We start from the raw sequence: 18,034 nt of genomic DNA, 5'->3' as shown, positions 1-18,034 counted from the left end.
AAACACACTCACCCCAAAGATATTCCCTTTGGTCTTTTTATGATTCCAGTGGAGAGCGACCAGCCACACCGGTCCAAAATCTCCCATAGGTGTTCAATGGATTTGACATTGGGTGAATGTAAAGGCCAAAGTATAATATTCACATCAACTTAATACCTAAAATAATCAGTAACCCGAAGTGCCACTTATTTATTCAGGCTTTTAATTTAATTTGACCCCCTCAGGATATGTAAATAAGGGTTGGTTGAGAAGTAGACAGCTTTCATGTTGAAGCAGGTGAATGGTGAGGCAGCCTTCAACAGGGACATGAGTGGTAGACAATGGAAAACAGGGATGGAAATCGCAGATCACAGACTATTCTGCAAGCTGAGTTGAAAAGCATCGGCTTCTTTTAAAATGCACTGGCTCGGCCCCGCTCCATGAATAACACCAAGTGTTCCTTTGTAGTCAAAGTAACCCACACCGGCCTACAGAACTCTTGGGTTAGCTTGTATAATAGATCTATCCTTGGGCCAAAATCAAGACACAAACAGGACTCGTACTTGCATCCTTCAGACCCAAAACAACTTGATCTGTGTTTGAGAACCAAACACCAGACCCAGAGCTACATTTTATTGTCATTTTAGACATTTTTGGCCGTTGGCGCCCCAGACTAATGCAACACACTTCTGTCTTTTTCAGTATTTCTAATGGGCATTGTGTATCTAACTGAAACACGTGATGCACATGGAAACAGTCCATTTGCACAGACTGAGAGAGAAGGGAAAGGGAGAGAGAATAATTAATACATATTAAAATAGCCAAACTGAATCCCAGAACCTGGATGGCTCGAGAATATGCATATGTTAGTGTTTACTGTTTAAAGTCTTTTCAGTTCATGCTGTGGGATAGGCAGTAAGGCGGGCAGAGCTGGATGCAGACAGGGCCAAGTAGAAAGAACCCAATGGTATACACTTTGCTACAAGTATTAGAGTGAGTGCTTGTAGTTAGTAAGAACCAGAAAGGCACACAGAGTTTGAAAGAGAGGGGTAGGAGCCAAGAGACTTTGGTAGCGAGAGAAAGAGACAGAAAAATGATGTTGGGAAGAAACGAGGCAGAGAGAGAGTTAGATAGAGAGACTGCGTGAGGAAGGAAGACACAGGCAGTTAGACCGTAATGTAGTCTCCTTAATCATTTATTAGAGGTTCAGACAGCAAGGCCAAGGAGCAGCATGGGAGCCTGAACTAGACCTTAACACTTCTAATGGACTCCTGGAACACACACAAACGCACGCACACACACACACAGACACTCACACACACAGAGTTTTCATGACGGGCATATTCTACATATCCCTGCCTCAATAATTTTCTTAAAACAGCTGAATGTCAGCTGTTTTAAGAAAATTATTGAGGCAACAAAAGTTAAAATACAGCGTTTTTATAATTTGTTTTAAAGGTGAACTCTATAACATTTCCTTTTTGACCTAGAACCATTGGAAAGTGGCCAAGTGTTTTCTCATTTGATGAAAGGTTAAAAAAAAGGTAATTGCAGGAGCACACTTCCTAGATATTCAGACAGTGTCTCATGTCCACGGTTGGCTCCGGTTGTAACTCTTGATTTTCCTCGCTGACGGTCGCTTTCCTTTTTAGACTGTTTGCCTTCATCTGAGCGTCGAATTTGTTTCTTTTTCTTTGGATTTTCTCTTATTTTTGAAGTTGTATCTGTAGTCATCCATCTTTTCTTTGTTTGTTAAGCCATAGTAGATTACTGTTTACTAACCAAACTTGCAGAGACCGGAAAAGCAGCCGCTTAGCTCCGCCTACCCTCTCTGGCAGACCAACCACTGCTGGGTGATGGAGAACGCGTCACTAACTGGGCACCGCTTGGGATTTTTTCTGTGAAAGTCACACTAGACACCCAGTCTGTAATACTGCACACGCAAAGGCTTTCATCAGTGGGCCATAGGTTCAATCACCATTCGGTGATAGATAGTGACTTAACATTGATGTAAATGAAAATCTTCAAGATTATTACTTTAACTATGCAGGAACTCCATAAACACAATATAATTTATGTATCAGTTAAAGAGACCTTTGAAAATGTTTGATATGCGTCATCTTTAGAGAACTGTTGCTACACAAATTAACATTATACATAAATAATAAGTATATAGGATGTCTCTCTTTTGTAGGCATCAGAAAGTACTCTACTGGGAAAGACCTCTTTTTGTGGTTCCTCTACATACTTCAAAATATAAGACATCTTTGATTTTATGAGCAGAGAATCTATGTATAGATAAAAACATGCATGCACACGCACACACATAGCATCTCTCTCAAGACACACTCTAGCCTAGTTTACCTTGAGACAAGGGGAGGAGGGGAAGCAGCAGTGCGAAACCGAGCAGGTCGATAGGGAGAGGAAAAACTGAAAACTGGAGAGAGAGAGAAGGATGGGGATAGAATAAGAAAATAAGGAGAGAGAGAGAGGCGAGAAATAAAGCAGAAGGGAAATCAACAGAGAGATGTAGCGAGAAAGAATCAACAGGAGAGAAAGGGGGGACACAAATTAATGACAAGCTGGAGAGACAAGAGAGTGAAGAAATAGGAATGAAAGTGGAGCGAGGGAAAGAAAGATAGCTGTGGGTTCATGCCTACATTAAAGAGGTGTGGGCATGTCACTCAGCAAAGAGGTTCAAACATCAAGGGATTCCATTGTAGAGGAGGAGGGTGGAGTTAAAGAGGAAAAGAGCTGTGGAGCTTTGGCTTTATTTCTCAAAGCAAATGTAGGAGTGAAATATTCACTCATAGACTCTTTTCACAGGAAGCTCTTTTCTTTTGATGCCCTTGCCCACCTTTTTCCTCCATCACCATTCTCTCTTATGTACGGGGGTGACAGGGAGTGATCTACTCAGTGTCTCTTAGACTTTTTAAAAGGTCAGGGAGTAATCATCCACAGATATCTTTCTATCATAAATATTGAAGGTTTGGAATCAGCTAATGAGAAGAGAAGTTAACTAAATGAACCGTGTTCTCTTTTAAAGACTCGATGCTGAGGGGTTTTAGTGTTATTTAGCATCCCTTAAATTCTTGTTATAGCTTATCTCCACAGCACAATGATATTTCAATTGATTCAAGTCAAAAGAAAGTGTACTGTTCTGTCTCCAATCTTTCACAGTGGGACGGCGTGGGCCCCTTTCCAGACACGGCAGAGCCTCCCAAAGGGGTTCAGATGCTGTGGCACCCCACCATCGTCAAGCCCTACCTCACCCTGCTGTCTGAATGCTCCAATCCCGACACGCTGGAGGGAGCAGCCGGAGCTCTGCAGAACCTGGCTGCAGGCAGCTGGAAGGTAACCGCTAGGTTAAAAACTTCACAAACGCCTTCCTAATTCCTCAATTGCAGCTTCTTTGTGACACGTACATATTATAGGAGCCCAGGTGTACAATTATGTAAATACACTGTAAAACACATTCAGGCAGGTGTTTTAGGCTGTATACTGTGATGCAGGTTAAATCAGGTATGCACTGAGAACTTAAAATGTCAATGTGTGTTTAAAAGCATTTTATTCCCAATTAGTCTGAAAGGTAAGGATTCTCAAGAGCTTGTGCTAACTCAGAAGTGCAGCAATTTATTCAAATAGGCACGTGGACAAACTGCTCTGTGTGTGTCGGTCTACATAAATGTGCGTGTCCAAGTGAAAGCTGCCTTTCTGTTGAGTCATTTTTAGAAACTGCGCTGCACGCACACAGTTACATGTAGCCAGCCTGAGAAGTCCGCTGCCTCTGTAACATTAGTAGACCCTCTATTGACATTTAAAGAGATTTACACCAGAACATAAAGCCATTTTTGGTGCTGTTTGGTCAGCTGTTTAGTGAAAAGACATATCATTTCATATATACCGTAAAATCCAGCAACAATCAAGTTAGTTTTCCTTGCTGATTTAAGCAGCACTGCGACATATTGTAAATAGGAGTCGTTGTAGCGGCTTGGGTTGGGAAACAGCAGATATGTGACGTCACCACTTCACAACCAGATAGGTAGTGGTAGGGTAGGGTAAAATACTGTAAGACAATAACATACCTCTCTCTGCATTTTATACTGGTATACTGGATGCACTCGCACCGGTATATAGGACACAGCCCACTTTTTAGTTGAAAAAAAGTGTATTAACTGTGCATCTTATACACTGAATTATATGGTATGTACTGTGGCTAAGTAAATGTTAATCAGAATCCATATGGCATTGCTGAGTACAAATTGTGTTTTCACGTCAGGCAAAGATCCATTGAAATGTTAACAAAGGGTTAACAGACAAAGGCTAGTAAAGCAGTTTGGCTGTGTGTAAACAAACTGTTTTTTAAACCCTGAACATCTGCTTAAAGTTCAGTCTTTATTAAAATTCAAAGGCTGATTTGGTTGCAGTAAATGCCACACTGCAGAAGATAAACAACCCACAGACACATTCAGTTGGAATAATGTTATATTTGCTCACTACACCATCCCTCAGAATTTGAACCATTTTGAGCACAAACAATGTTTTTCTGTGTTATATAGTATATAACACTGTTCAGTGGCAATGCAATAACTGTAATAATGTAAAGGCTCCAAGCCTGAACACACCAGGGAGCAGAGCCAGGGTTCAACAGCAGCTGACTGATGGAAGCAGCTAGATGGTAATTACGTGTGAGTCATGCAGTTATATTGGAGAGTATTGGCGAGGGCTGCTTTGGCTTTGAAGGTTATGTATAAGGGAGGAAGTGTGCTGGCTTAACCTTGGGGTGAACTTGGAATCATAAAACTGCATCAGGGATTGATTTTTGTAAGTAAGGTGTCTGGGAGTGTTGATGGAAATATTTATGTGGTCATAAAATGCTCTGTAAAAAGGTTACGTTTCTTTTGCTGAAAACGTTAACTTAAGAGAGAGTGACCAAGAGGGAAGCACGCGGTGGTGAGGACGGAGAGAGAGGCACAGCAAGGGGGTGATGTAAGAGCACGCTATAGAATGATGAGAGAGAAGGAGGAAGCGATGGTGGCAGGTGGTTTTCAGGAAATCAAATTTTCTATTTCGGGACCGTACTACATGTGAGTGTGTGTGTGTGTGTGTGTGTGGGTGCTTTGTAGTGTGTCCTCCAAGTGAGCTCCCTCTCCTCACTTTGAGCAGTTACCGCTTTTTGACAACGTGTTTGGGGTACTGCTGTCAGAGTCTACAGTGTGTACACTCTTGGTTAAGACATGACTACATCTCCCTTCAAGGGGAGATTTCCCGTTTTGTTTTTTTGGACATTTTAGAGAAAGAAAATCTGCGTTATATGTAGGGCTGACCCAAAAGCTTCAAAGCTTCAGTCGTTGCCATGGTAATCGACGGCAAAATCAGGATTACCACAGACGTGAGGAGACAAGCAGATATAACACAGATCTGTGTTTCTCATGCTCTGTATGGCTCAATAAGGTCACGAACTGTCCGGATTTCCACGCACAGTTACTATAAAGTATAAACTACGTCTCCACATGCTGTGAATGACAGGAGCAGGAGCTGTAACCTGCGATCAGTTCATCATAGTTTATACTGACAAAGATGTTAAATAATGTTAATGTGTTAGAGCTGTAGATGAGCATCAGGCTTCATGATCAAACTAAGTTGTATATCACGTCATCACTTCAGTCCGCTGATCAACCGCTCCCCCCCTCCCTCCGTGCTTGTGCTCTCCCACTCTCAGCGCCGCGAGTCTGCATCACAGTTTTATTATATGATGTTTTTTAAAGCCTAATGAAGGTGAATGAGGCTCCTTGTATATTCACAGGGTCTGAGGCTGTAATATATTTAATCAGAGTCCCCCCCAAACTCTGCTATATGAAAGAAATAGGAACAAATAGTCGAATCTTCGCATTGAACAGCCAAATCCGATTCCATTCAAAGACATCTAATTCGGGTACAGCGATAGTTATATCCTTAACATTCCCTGGAAAAGAAGAATATTTGTCTGAAAGAAACTTTAAGCTTCACACTCCACTTACTAATATCTATTCTTGGTTGCCGTTAAGCACATCCCCGGTCTTCTACAGTCGACCCAAAAGGCAGCACCACTTTAGCCGTTTAGGGTCGAGTGGTCCATTTAAGCATACCTTGATAGTTATTGAGGGAGGATAGAGTGGTCTCCAAGCTCAAAACTCTTCTCTCTGGTTCATATAATTCTCTCCTCTTACAGCATATCACTACTGAGTCAGTGTAATGCCTCAGCCGCTCTCATATTGCCCCTGAATATAACATCTTCCTCTCGACCTCGCCCGCTGTGGTTTCCCTGTCTCTCTTTTCCAATTTTTCTACTGCAACCTCTTTATTTACAGTCTGTGTCTGGTCATAAAAAAGGATAAGAAAACAGTCAGTGTGATGCCAATAAGCCAGTGAAAGAATGAAAATGCATTGAGAAAAAACAATGCCGTCACAATGCACAGACTTGAGCACAATGTGTCCATAGTAAAGGGATCAAAATAAGCATTGTGGCACGAGCAAGTAAGGAGGATAGCTTTGGTGTTACTGCTATGACCCGTGTTTTGTTTGCCCCGCCGTGTTGATGTCAATTGCATAAGTGGATGTCATGCATCCCCATTATCTCATTCAGATTGTAATTGCAACTGTTAAAATTGATGGGCAAATATAAGACAGTAATTAGAGGTTGCATAAACTGACACTTTCTTCGATTCCAAGTCTTAAAAAAATATTGCCCTACATCTGCCAAAATATCATTGCACCACAAATGCACTGTGAAATTGTGTTTTTCTTTTGTAGATTCACGTTTTTCTCCCTGCTTTCTCCCTGTCAGTGGTCGGTGTACATCCGGGCCGCTGTGCGTAAGGAGAAAGGCCTTCCCATCCTCGTCGAGTTACTGAGGATAGACAACGACAAGGTGGTGTGTGCCGTGGCCACCGCTCTCAGAAATATGGCCTTGGACATCAGGAACAAAGAGCTCATCGGTGAGTACTGATAAAACGTTCCCAAGAGATTCTATCAGGTGGTGGGAAGCCTAAATTCCACAGGATCTGTCTCAGGCGCGTCCCACAAGCGTCTCTCCGCTCTGCTCCGCTAAAGATACGCCCAGAGTCTATTTTTGATGGAGGCTGCTTCAAGCACGCATCAAGCTGAGCAGAGCAGAGCGTTCCAAACAGGAAGTCAGACACGAAAATAGCATAGTACATCCGGTCGTTTCAAAATAAAACACCATGTACAGTTTTTATAACATCAACACACTGAAATATTGGAAAAAGAAAACTTAATTAAGAAGTGAACTCAGCCATGGTAGAAGCACAAAAATCGTGAATGATATCCAGAGAAGATAATTAACCTCGGAGCCACAAACTGAACTGCTTGTGTGTTGCTCTGCTTAACATTGATGTTATCGCATGATTTTGCAAATCTCGCGCGATCTTGTGATCTCGTGAATCCAGCTGCTTGGGCCAGCGCTCCGCTGCGCTGCAGACCAGAAACGCCTCCCGTGGGAGAGGACTCGCGCCGTCTGACGGACCAGAACCACGGCCCAGACTGAACGCGCCGGACAAGGATCCTGTGGGATCCAGGCGGAAGTGATCACTGATGGTTTTAATCTCTGTGAAGCCCCATAAACCTGCAATCCTGCACTGTTCTGCTTAGCTGCAGTCTGTGTTGTTTGTTTGTGAAGAGCAACCTGAAGCCAATTTTAATAGCCTCAATTAGAATACGCAAGTCAAGAGCTTGTGTTCAAGTGATGTAACACGAGGGTAAAAAGCCTGTAGCCACTTGCTCCAATTAGATGTAATGTAATACTAATTCCAGCCTGTAGTCACCTCTGCCTTTTAGCAGTAACATCGTATGAGGGCTTGTCCCGTCAAGTTTGCCGTTGCTGTGTAATTGTTGATTGACGCTGTTAATTAATAATCTCAAACTAGGACCACTCACCATGGTTTTTATTTAGTTTCCTTTGTTTATTTGAACTATTGTCATTTTACCTAAGAATTTTATTAACTAAGCCCAGGGTGTGTTGTATTTTTAAAAAATAAGGCTTATAAGAGAAGATCGTGCAGGGAGAAATAAATAGAAGTTAATATGTATTCGAGAGAGAAAGTTTGAAGAAACAGAGTGGGAGAGAGATACTGTAGCAGGAGAGAAGATCAAATCAAAGGCTTGCACTGGGCTTTGAAAAGCACACTGTGGTAATGAGTGAGCCTCAGTCGGGCTAACAGACTGGCAGCATCAACACATCTAGGGACGAGGGATCACCAGTTATCCTGACTCATATAAACACTTTTGTGGTTATGTGTGAAGCGTCCTCTCGTCTGCAGAAACCCACACCGTACGTGCGCTGCTGTGATTGTATATTCGTGTGTGTACAGTATGTGCGTGTGTGACATCACCCCTCTCTATCTGTGGTGTCTCTGATTATCTCGGCTTCCTGGTGGGCTCGGTGGTTTCTATAGCAACCACGCTCCCCTCAGTCTCGCGCAAGGGGCTTGTGGAGCCTCCCTGGGTTTTCCAGAGTGTTGTAAGAACACGAGGCATGCCGGCGGCAAAGCTCAGCACGCTCATAATGTGATGGCCTGGCTGCCCAGAGCTGCAGATTACAGGATAGTTTGAGCCTTCTCACTGAGACTCTTATCAGGATGAGTTCTAAGGTTTATTTTTACCTGTGTTTGTTTTTCCTTCTAAAGATGCTTTTCTGTTACCAATCAGTTAAATATAAAAGTTATCTGGTGTAGAAACCTTTATAGGTACATTTATTTTCCTTAAAGATGGGCCAGGACCTTTGCATGTATTCCCTCTCCCCTTTCATCTCTCTGTGGCTTTTTACTTTAGGTTGTCTTAATATCAGTGATACCAGACAGTGTCAGTTTAAAATCAAAACCCCTATATGACAAGCATGAGGATTTGTGCTTTTGATAAAGGAAATGTAGAATACCTTTTTTGTGCTTTGAAGCTTCGGCAGCAATCATTCGATTTCTTGATTTCCTTACACTCAATCCAGATTTTGAAAAAATACTGGTGATAATGGTCCACATTTGTTTCCACCACTCAAGAGGGCCGAAACCCGTTTTTGACTCCGGTTCTATCTTTGTAGTGTCAGTCGCTTCTCCGTAGGATGCTTCTCCATCATCATCCATGGACAGGAGGAGCTCCATTTCTTGGTTTTGTGGGTTTTATGTTTAATACGGTGACTGTGTATTATTATACTGTTCCAATATCAAACTCCAGGTGGAGCATCTTGTATAAGAGTGCATATAGGTAATCCCCCGGTGATTACTACAACCTTCTACCACTTGTACATAACAATCACCAACAACAAACACCTTTGCACTCTCTATTGCACCATTGCACTATTGTCTCCTGTCCATGTCTGTATACAGTAGTTTTAGATTTAGTTTTTAGTGTCTAAGTGCCTGTGTTACCTTGTCTAACATGTCCTTGTTTTTAGGTTTAGTATGTCTGTTTAGCATGTGTGCCTGTACATAGAGAGCAAAGTAAACCCGGAGTCAATTCCTTGTATGTGCCCACATACTTGGCTAATACAGCTGATTCTGATTCTGATATAATGGACATTGAAATCTGCATTGATGAACTTGCTTGAATGCCTCCAGAGGAAGGTGAATAAATGGATTACAGAATCGAAAGATGAGCAGAGCACGGACATGGATAAATTATCATTCCAGAACACGCGTCTGAAACTTGTTCAGCCGTCCACACCTCAGTGGCTTACTTAGATATAGTCTATTGGTTTGTTAAAAAGTCACTAGAATGATTAATGTTGCGTTGTTATTTCAAAAAGCTAATTCTTATTCACTGGGCCAGTTCTCATTTTGGAGAGGTTAAAAAGGGAAAATAAATGTGAACACTGATTTTTGCGGGCGATTATCATGGCAACAATTGAAGCTTCGAAGCAGCCCTACATAAGAGGCAGAAATAGTTTAAATGCACATTTCTATGCTATAAACCAGTAATGTGTAATACTGTATTATTGGTTTTACCAGAATCTTGTGGTATTCCTCAGTCAAAATGCTGCTTTAACCACATTTGCATTAAGTCTGACTGAGCCATTTGCTCTCACAAAATAAATGTTTCATTTGAATATTTCAATAAAAAACAGTCCACACACTGACACATTTAGTCATTTCCTCCATTTGACCTTTTACAATGTGAAGAGTATGTTTTGCTCAGGAAATACGTCAAATGTTCTCTAATTGATTAAAATGTAAGAGATAATTGGTCAGTTTTTCCTTTTAGTCTTAAACAGCCATTAGCTTCTGCAGCAGAGATAAAGACAGTTATGGAGGGAGAGGAAGAAGCTGTAATGAATGTGTGCTTCATAGAGAAAAAGCCAAAAACACACAGGCTGATTAAATAATGTAATTACTTGCAAATTTAGAGGGAAAATCAATTCAAATGCGTTTGGCATTTTCATCTGAATACACACTTGACTCATTCAGTTGCAGGATAACATGGTTAAAACCCTGCATGTGATTAGAGCTCCCAGTGTTTTTTTCTGAGATTTAAGAGACAGGATGATGGAGCCAAATAAAGAAATAGAGAGATTCAGATTGTCCTCCTCCTGTGACCTGTGCTGGCAGAACTAAAAACATGTGGGTAGGAAAGCAATCATTTTTAGAAAGCCTTTTTGACTCCCATGTAGTTACATTATTAATAATTGTAAAAGGTCAAATGTAACTACTAATTTAAAGTTACACGGGAAGGTTTTTGCTTCAATCCTTTAAAACCAGTTGGATTAAAGTTATAATCTTGAAGATCTCACCTATAGCGATAAACAGTGATTGCGGGAGCACACTTCTCAGATATCCAGACAGTGTTGCATCAGAGACTGTATATATAGATGGATGACGCGTCTTCATCTACTCTCATTGTATGGAATTGATGCCAAAATAGCCTCTGTGATGGCCGCTGCCACCTTGCGATGGTGATGTTATTTGGAGCCAGAGTTGCGCAGTAGAGATTGGCGGGTGGAGCCGCTGTAGCCACTTCCGCTAACCAAAACACACACTTAAATTACCAAAGAAATACAGCAAGGATCCCGCACGTTGGCACATTTAATAGCAGAACATCTAACAGTATTTGTCAACAGAGCTGTCAATCATCCTTTTTACAGCATTAAATAACTAATTAAAAATAAACTTGTCAGAAAAATGAACACTTGAACGTAAATCAACATGATAAGAACTAACTATAATGACAGAAACGCTGATAATGTTTGAGAAAAATTTCTTTGATTTGTATTTAGATTTTATAGTTTGACTCATGTCCCATCTGTAAATATGGAGGAGGCGGGCTTCATGACCTATACTGCAGCCAGTCAGCAGGGGATGATAGAGATGTTTTGGCTTCACTTTTAGGGAGCTGTCATGTAGTCCATTTTTTTATACGGTCTATGTGTTGCATGTATGACGTCCACGGTTGGCTCCGGTTGTAACTCTTGATTTTCCTCGCTGGCGGTCGCTTTTCTTTTTAGACTGTTTGCCTTCATCTAAGCATCGAATTTGTTTTTTTTTCCTTCAGATTTTCACTTATTTTTGAACACTTGCAGAGACCGGAAAAGCAGCAGCTTAGCTTCGCCTACCCTCTCTGGCAGACAGAAAACACCTCAACTGAGCAGTCCCATGTAAGCAAACAAGTGTGTATAAACTTGAGAGCCGACAGCACAAGTTTCATGTGAAACGACTGTTGTGCTTTTACCGAACTACACACAAAAGTCATGATCTAAAAGCAGTTGCATTGCACTGCAGCTGCAATGAACCTCCTCTACAATTACAATTGCATAATGCAATTTGCTTGATCATTTGACAAAAATTCAGTTCTCAAATCGACTTCTGCTCCAAAATGTTAAACTGCCAAATGGCAAATGTTATCAAAAGAGGGAGTCAGAGCTAATGACACAGAGTGACACAGAGAGACAGAAAGTCTCAGAGATGCAGGGAGAAATGGAGAGAGAAGGATAATAGTGAGAGGGATCACTCAGGGTTGAGTCTTTGCTCTTGGCTAAGTGTGAGTTGATGCGTGTTGACAGAAAAGAAGTAGAGTCCAGGCACCCCTAAAAGACAGGCCCCATTTGGCCCATGTTCGCAAGCTTTATTCATCACAGTGACTCTAACCTCCGAGTCAAACACCTTTATCTTTACGTCGTGCACCTCTGCAAAACAACGGTTTAACCCAAAGCGACAAAGCGATTTCACAAAGCAGGTTTGAGGTTTTTGTCAGATAAAAGTGGCGACTAATTATATTATCTTGTTGCGTGGCAAATCTAGAGGAAATCACCTCTTTCTCAAAAGCAAAAACCAAATCTTCGACTCTTAGAGCTCGTGCGATGGCGTGTCAGAAGCTGTTAGTGCCGGTGAGTTTGGCAGCATCACCGTGGGGGAATGGTAGTTTGCATGAGAGCTCAGCAGAGTGAGCGGAGATGAGAATCATTTTCGCACACAATAACCTCAGAGTGTCAAATCCTCTGGAAAGCACTGTATGATTGGATGGCAGCAAGACAAGCAAGACAGGCACAAGGCTAGAGAGGGAAGGAGCAGAGAGAGACCAGGTCAGGCGAGAGAGAGAGAGAACAGAGGATCAGTGGCAGCTGAAGACCTTACCTCATATGTATGCTTATATTCCAATAACTCTGTAATGTGGCAATCATTCTTCTCATCTGTCAATGTTTTTGTCTCTCTTGATTTAACCTCCTTCGTAGTTTTTGATTTGCATAATATACTGTACGCCAGCGTGGCAATGAATGAGTCTCATTCACTGCTACAGCGTCTGTCAGCACGATTCTTCCCCTTTTACTTACAGATGGTAATTTGACACACATGAATTGGGAGCAGCACATGATGCCAAAAATATATCTTTTTTTTTTTTCCAAAAACAGCAGCCATCGACTAAAGATTCCCAGAAACACATGCTGTGCGTGCAACCAAATCCAAACCAAAGTTAGTGTTTAATGAAACAGTGATTCATGCAAAAAACTGTATTAATTTAAGACATTTAATGAATTCATTTAATGATTTTTGTACGGAGTGACGGCCTCCAACTGCTCCATCTAATTGAGTCTCTGAATCTTGCAGTAAGGATATCATTTAAATTCCAAACATGGATTCCTCATATGAGGTCCTATACTGGGGATTGCATTCAATATTTGATTCATAGAAACTTTTTAAGTCGCACTTCAAAAAAGTTATACTTTTTAAAAGCAGGCTAGTTAAGTGACTCAATTCTTTTAATCATTTTTAATTGCATTTATTATATCATCCTCAAATCAATGATTAGGAAATCAAAGCATTGAGTTTAAGCATCATATTTATGATGTGCACATAATCAATGAAGAATCACAGAAATATTTGAGCTTGATGCAGGTAGAGTGTAAATAAAACATCAAATATAACCAGTCAGCTTGTAAATACTAAGTTTGCTGGCAGTCTGCATGCGTTTGGACTGCAGAAAAGACCCCAAACATCACACATCAAAGTTCTCCGCGCTTTGCTTGAAGGTGGCTCAAGAACACCTCTTTAATGAGGATCAGGGGGCGCTTGTCTTGTTGCACGCCCAAGTTTGACCGAGATGTTCTCCTGTGTAGTAGATGCAGAAGCTCCTCGGTTCTGTTTGACTCAAATCAAATGAAAACATGGCTGGAATACTGATACACTCTTTAAATAGCTTACTGGTTGCAGAAGACGTATACTTGACCGTTTTTTCACTGTTATATACGGTGGCTGACATGGGTGCTGCAACGGCCAAACGCTTCTGTTATAAGAAACAGACGGCAAATTCAGAAACGATGTAAATTCAAAAACACATGCAAAAATCCAAAACAGATGCAACGACGAAAACACGCTGCAAATACAGAAACAATGCAAACAGTCATCATAAAGTACCGTTAGCTGCACGGCTTACAGAAGCTTCAATTAGCAGCAGTTACTTTAGCAAAGCTTTCTGTTGATTTGGAGCCATTTCTCAACAGAAGTTGTGTGATTTCATTGCTCATGTTATAAAGAGACACTCCACTCCAGCGGCTTCTAACATTACAAAGTCAGCATGTTTTTTCATTTGCAGCGTGTTTCCGTCGTTGACCTTTCACATGTCTTTGAATTTTCATCGTTTCTGAATTTGCAGTCTGTTTCCTATACTGGAAATCGTTTGGGCTGTTGCAGCGTGATTGCACTTGTCGGCCACCGTAGTTATAACATAATCAGCACAAATTATCAACTATTTCTGAACAAATGAGTAATGAGAATTTAATTTGTCAAAATAAAATTTTAAAACATAGAAGCAAACACATTCCACCTCTACCTTCTCTCTTTTTCCCTCTTTCTCAGCCTCTCCTCCTGTTTCTTTGTCTTCCTCTCTTGTTAAACCACACCTCTCATTGGCTTAAGCCTCCCCACCCTCCATCACCCCCTCATTATCACTGTGCAGTGTTATTCCCACCCTCTTCTTAAACATGAATATTACACCTCTTTTTCTCCATTTCATCCTTTCCCTTCCTTCCTGTTTCTCCTCCGTCTCCATCTCCTCTCCATGTTGTTTCAGACATGAGCTCATAACGCAGTCTCTCGCTCTTTGTGTCCCGCGTTGATGACATCAGTGCTGGGGATTGTTACCGTGGAAACCGAAGTAGTGCGCCGCAGGGATGTCACTAATTGCATGATTGCAAATGCGTGTGTATGCGAGAGAGTGTGTCCGTTAGAGGTCAGGCACTGTTATACGCAGATGCAAATAAGGTGTTGAAAACTCCCTGGTTTCACGCCTTAGATTGAAACAATTAATTCACACACACACACACACACACACACACACACACACACACACACACACACTGTACAGTTAAAAATGACACTAACATGGGGGAATAACTAATCAACACCAAATATTTGTATATCACCAGAAAACGTTTGTCTATTCTCACACTCGCCAACTTTCACATATTCTGTCCCTGTTGTCAACAGACTGCGCTGTGATGGTCAGCAACTTTGGATGGTTAGCAGGCTGAAAGACAGAGCGGCCGTGTCCTCTGACTCACACTAAGTTGACAAACACTGTCCCTGTTGCGGCAGGGCTACATGAAAATTTCTGTGTCTCCTTTCGGGATGAATCTCTCGTGTGTGAGGGTCTGGCGTGTCTTTTATCAGCACATTTTGTTCTCTTTGGCATCCTCTGTCCTCTACCCCAGCGTGCCAGACGGGGAGCATGACAGACAGAGAAGAAGAAACAAAGAACAATAAAGAGGAATACGGCGAGGGGAAGACGGGGCTGTCATGTGAGGATCTGACTGATGCTTGGATGAACTTGGGAGGTGCACAGAGACACGCAGTTAGCTGGATTTTGGTCTTTTAATGAGTAACAAGTTTGTCAGAACCCACCTGATCATCATTGAGAGGATGTACATAGAACTTAGATACAGTGTATTTGCTTGTGGGCATCTATACATCCTCTGAAACAGGTACCCTCTTCATATCAGTTGAATTTCTTTAATGGAGCCACAGGTTCCTCCCCCGCCTTTCCTCCCTCACTGCGTCTCTCTCTCCCTCCTCTGCAGTTTGCTCTGTAAACCTGTCATCCACACACATCAAAGACACACACAGGGGGCGAGATATAACCGGTGTGAAAAGAGCTAAACACAGGAAGGTAGAATATTTTACAATAGGAAAGCAATGGCATGCTGATTTTCCAATTTAACTTCATTTCTGACCTCTGAAACCCGCCATGTTTCATCTGGCCGTACTCTTCTCTGCATTCCTTTTTATTTATTCATTTATATAGTTTTATTTATTCATAAGTTAAAAGCAAAACACTTCATAATATCATGAGGTCATTCATATCTATTATAGCTTGCACGTGTGTGTTTACAGTATATTTTTCCGTCTTTGTGGCTACTTTCCAAATTAGCTCATAATCCAGAACTCATTAAAAAGCTGTAATTTTTTTATGTTTTGAATTACAGTAAGGGGAAAATCAGTGTTAATATAATATCCTTTCATTCTCGCTGAATGACAACATTGATATTTCAGAGTATTGGCAGTGTTTGTGTGCTGATCTAATTCTGGTGTGTGGTTTCATTCTCAGTTTGAGCTCTCTGAGGCTGCCATCCAAGGACCATAACCACATCACTTTCATGTTTTCAATAAAGGAATATTCCCACAGAGGAGGAAACGGCTCCCTGTTGCTTTGAATCTGGCGCCCCCTTTCAGCGATGTGATGCATGACTGGGAAACTCTGCAGAATCACACAAAGGCACTGAGCTCCCATAATTATATCACAATTGTAGCTGATTTTAACCTCGCACATTCGTTCTTTTTTTCCCACTAAATGCTTTATTTTCTAAGATGCACAGTTTTTACACAGTATTAAATAAACATAAATACAGCATATCTAAAAATACAGATACTAGATGGTAACTTTACAGCCTTCGTTATCACACAAACTGTGAATTATTATTAGTCTGCAGTTATCACATTCTCACTTTCTCACAGCTCAAAATAGATGACACAGCTGCAGGCTAAACTACCTAATGTTTGTCTATTATTAATGTGGGTAAACCTCCATTGTAACACAGGCTTTTATCCAGCCTAAAACACATTCACAGAGCACAGAAAGGCTTAAACATAATGAGCCAGATGCTTTTGATACCAGTAAGCGTACAGCAGCCCACCTCGGGGACCCCAGCCCAGTCACTGATAACCGTGTATTAACCGTTCTTTATTCTCAGACAGTCGGACGCCGCGGCCAATCAAACCGCTTCATCTTCCCCACATCTCCCTGAGACAATTACCTCCAATTTTGCTTCAATAACACTCTCCCTTCTCCGTCAGTAAACAATCAAATCACTCCATTGTTGAGGGTAATTGGATCTCTTTAAATCAAATCAGCCATTATGGCCCTGATGAAGCACGCCCTGCTCAGCGGGAGTTAGCAACACATGAGGGAATGCAGCGCAGGAATATATTACCAGCCGTGCCTCCCAGGTGAAGATGGCTATATTGGAGGAGTTGTGTAATACAGGTTTATTAGACGGTGCAGTGATCAGCGCAGGGCTTGTTTCTCTCCTCGAGGACATGTTCCAGGTGCAGCTCGGATTTCAGGATTGCACTCCAGCATGTGGAGGTGTAGTCTTTGTCACGGCGGAACTTTAAAGTGCAAAGCGTCACCACCCACTCATAAAAAATCCATCTTAATTTGCTCCTCAGCTCTCTTTTGTCTGTCATTGCTGTTTAACTACTAATGATCTCTGTGAGACTACATGAAGGTCCTGGCTTTCACACTTGACTCGACTTGCAGTCGTACACCGAACAGCCGTAACATTATGACCACTGACAGGTCGAGTAAATATCTCGAATAGTCTCGTTATATATGTTAGGCAGTACTTTGTCCTCGAAGTTGATGTGTTAAAAGCAAGAAAATTGACAAGCGTAAGGATGTGAACAACTTTGACAAGGGGTCAAATTGTGATGGCTAGACGATGGGTCAGAGCATCTCCAAAACTTCCCGGTCTGCAGAGGTCAGTACCAACTAAAAGTGGTCCAAGGGAGGAAAACCAGTGAACCAGCGACGGGGTCATCGGCGGCCAAGGCTCATGGGGAGCGAAGGCTGGCCCGTGTGAAGCTCAAACTGCTGAAAAAGTTAATGCTGGTTCTGATAGAAATGTGTCAGAACACACAGTGCATCGTAGCTTACTGCGTATGTGGCTGTGTAGCCGCAGACCGGTCAGGGTGCCCATGCTGACCCCTGTCCACCGCAGAAGGCGGCTACAATAGGCACGTAAGCATCAGAACTGGATCACGGAGCGATGGAAAGAGATGGCCTGGTCTGATGAATCACGTTTTCTTTTACATCATGTGGATGGCGGAGTGCGTGTGCGTGGCTTACCTGGGGAAGACATGGCACCAGGATGCACTATAGGAAGAAGGTAATCAGGCAGAGGCAGTGTGATGCTTTGGGCAATGTTGTGCTGGGAAACCTTGGGTCCTGCCATTCATGTGGATGTTACTTTGACACGTACCACCTACTTAAACATTGTTGCAGAGTAAGTACACCCCTTCAT

General features: G+C 42.0%; 1 protein-coding gene across 1 annotated transcript in view; it reads left to right on the top strand.

Moving 5' to 3' along the window:
* The window catches only part of ctnnd2a (catenin (cadherin-associated protein), delta 2a), a 287,463-nt gene that overhangs the window by 236,479 nt on the left and 32,950 nt on the right, over window positions 1-18,034 (top strand). Inside the window, exons 19-20 of the mRNA XM_069666943.1 lie at window positions 3,160-3,333; window positions 6,806-6,956. Of these exons, the coding sequence (XP_069523044.1) occupies window positions 3,160-3,333; window positions 6,806-6,956 (325 nt within the window). The remainder of the gene's footprint in view (window positions 1-3,159; window positions 3,334-6,805; window positions 6,957-18,034) is intronic.

Source organism: Semicossyphus pulcher, unplaced genomic scaffold, assembly GCF_022749685.1.
Source record: "Semicossyphus pulcher isolate SPU_LCO1_2020_fin unplaced genomic scaffold, fSemPul1.0.p SCAF_18, whole genome shotgun sequence".
Lineage (NCBI taxonomy): Eukaryota > Metazoa > Chordata > Actinopteri > Labriformes > Labridae > Semicossyphus > Semicossyphus pulcher.
Note: the sequence above shows the minus strand (reverse complement) of the source record. Positions and strands in the feature narration are given on the sequence as shown.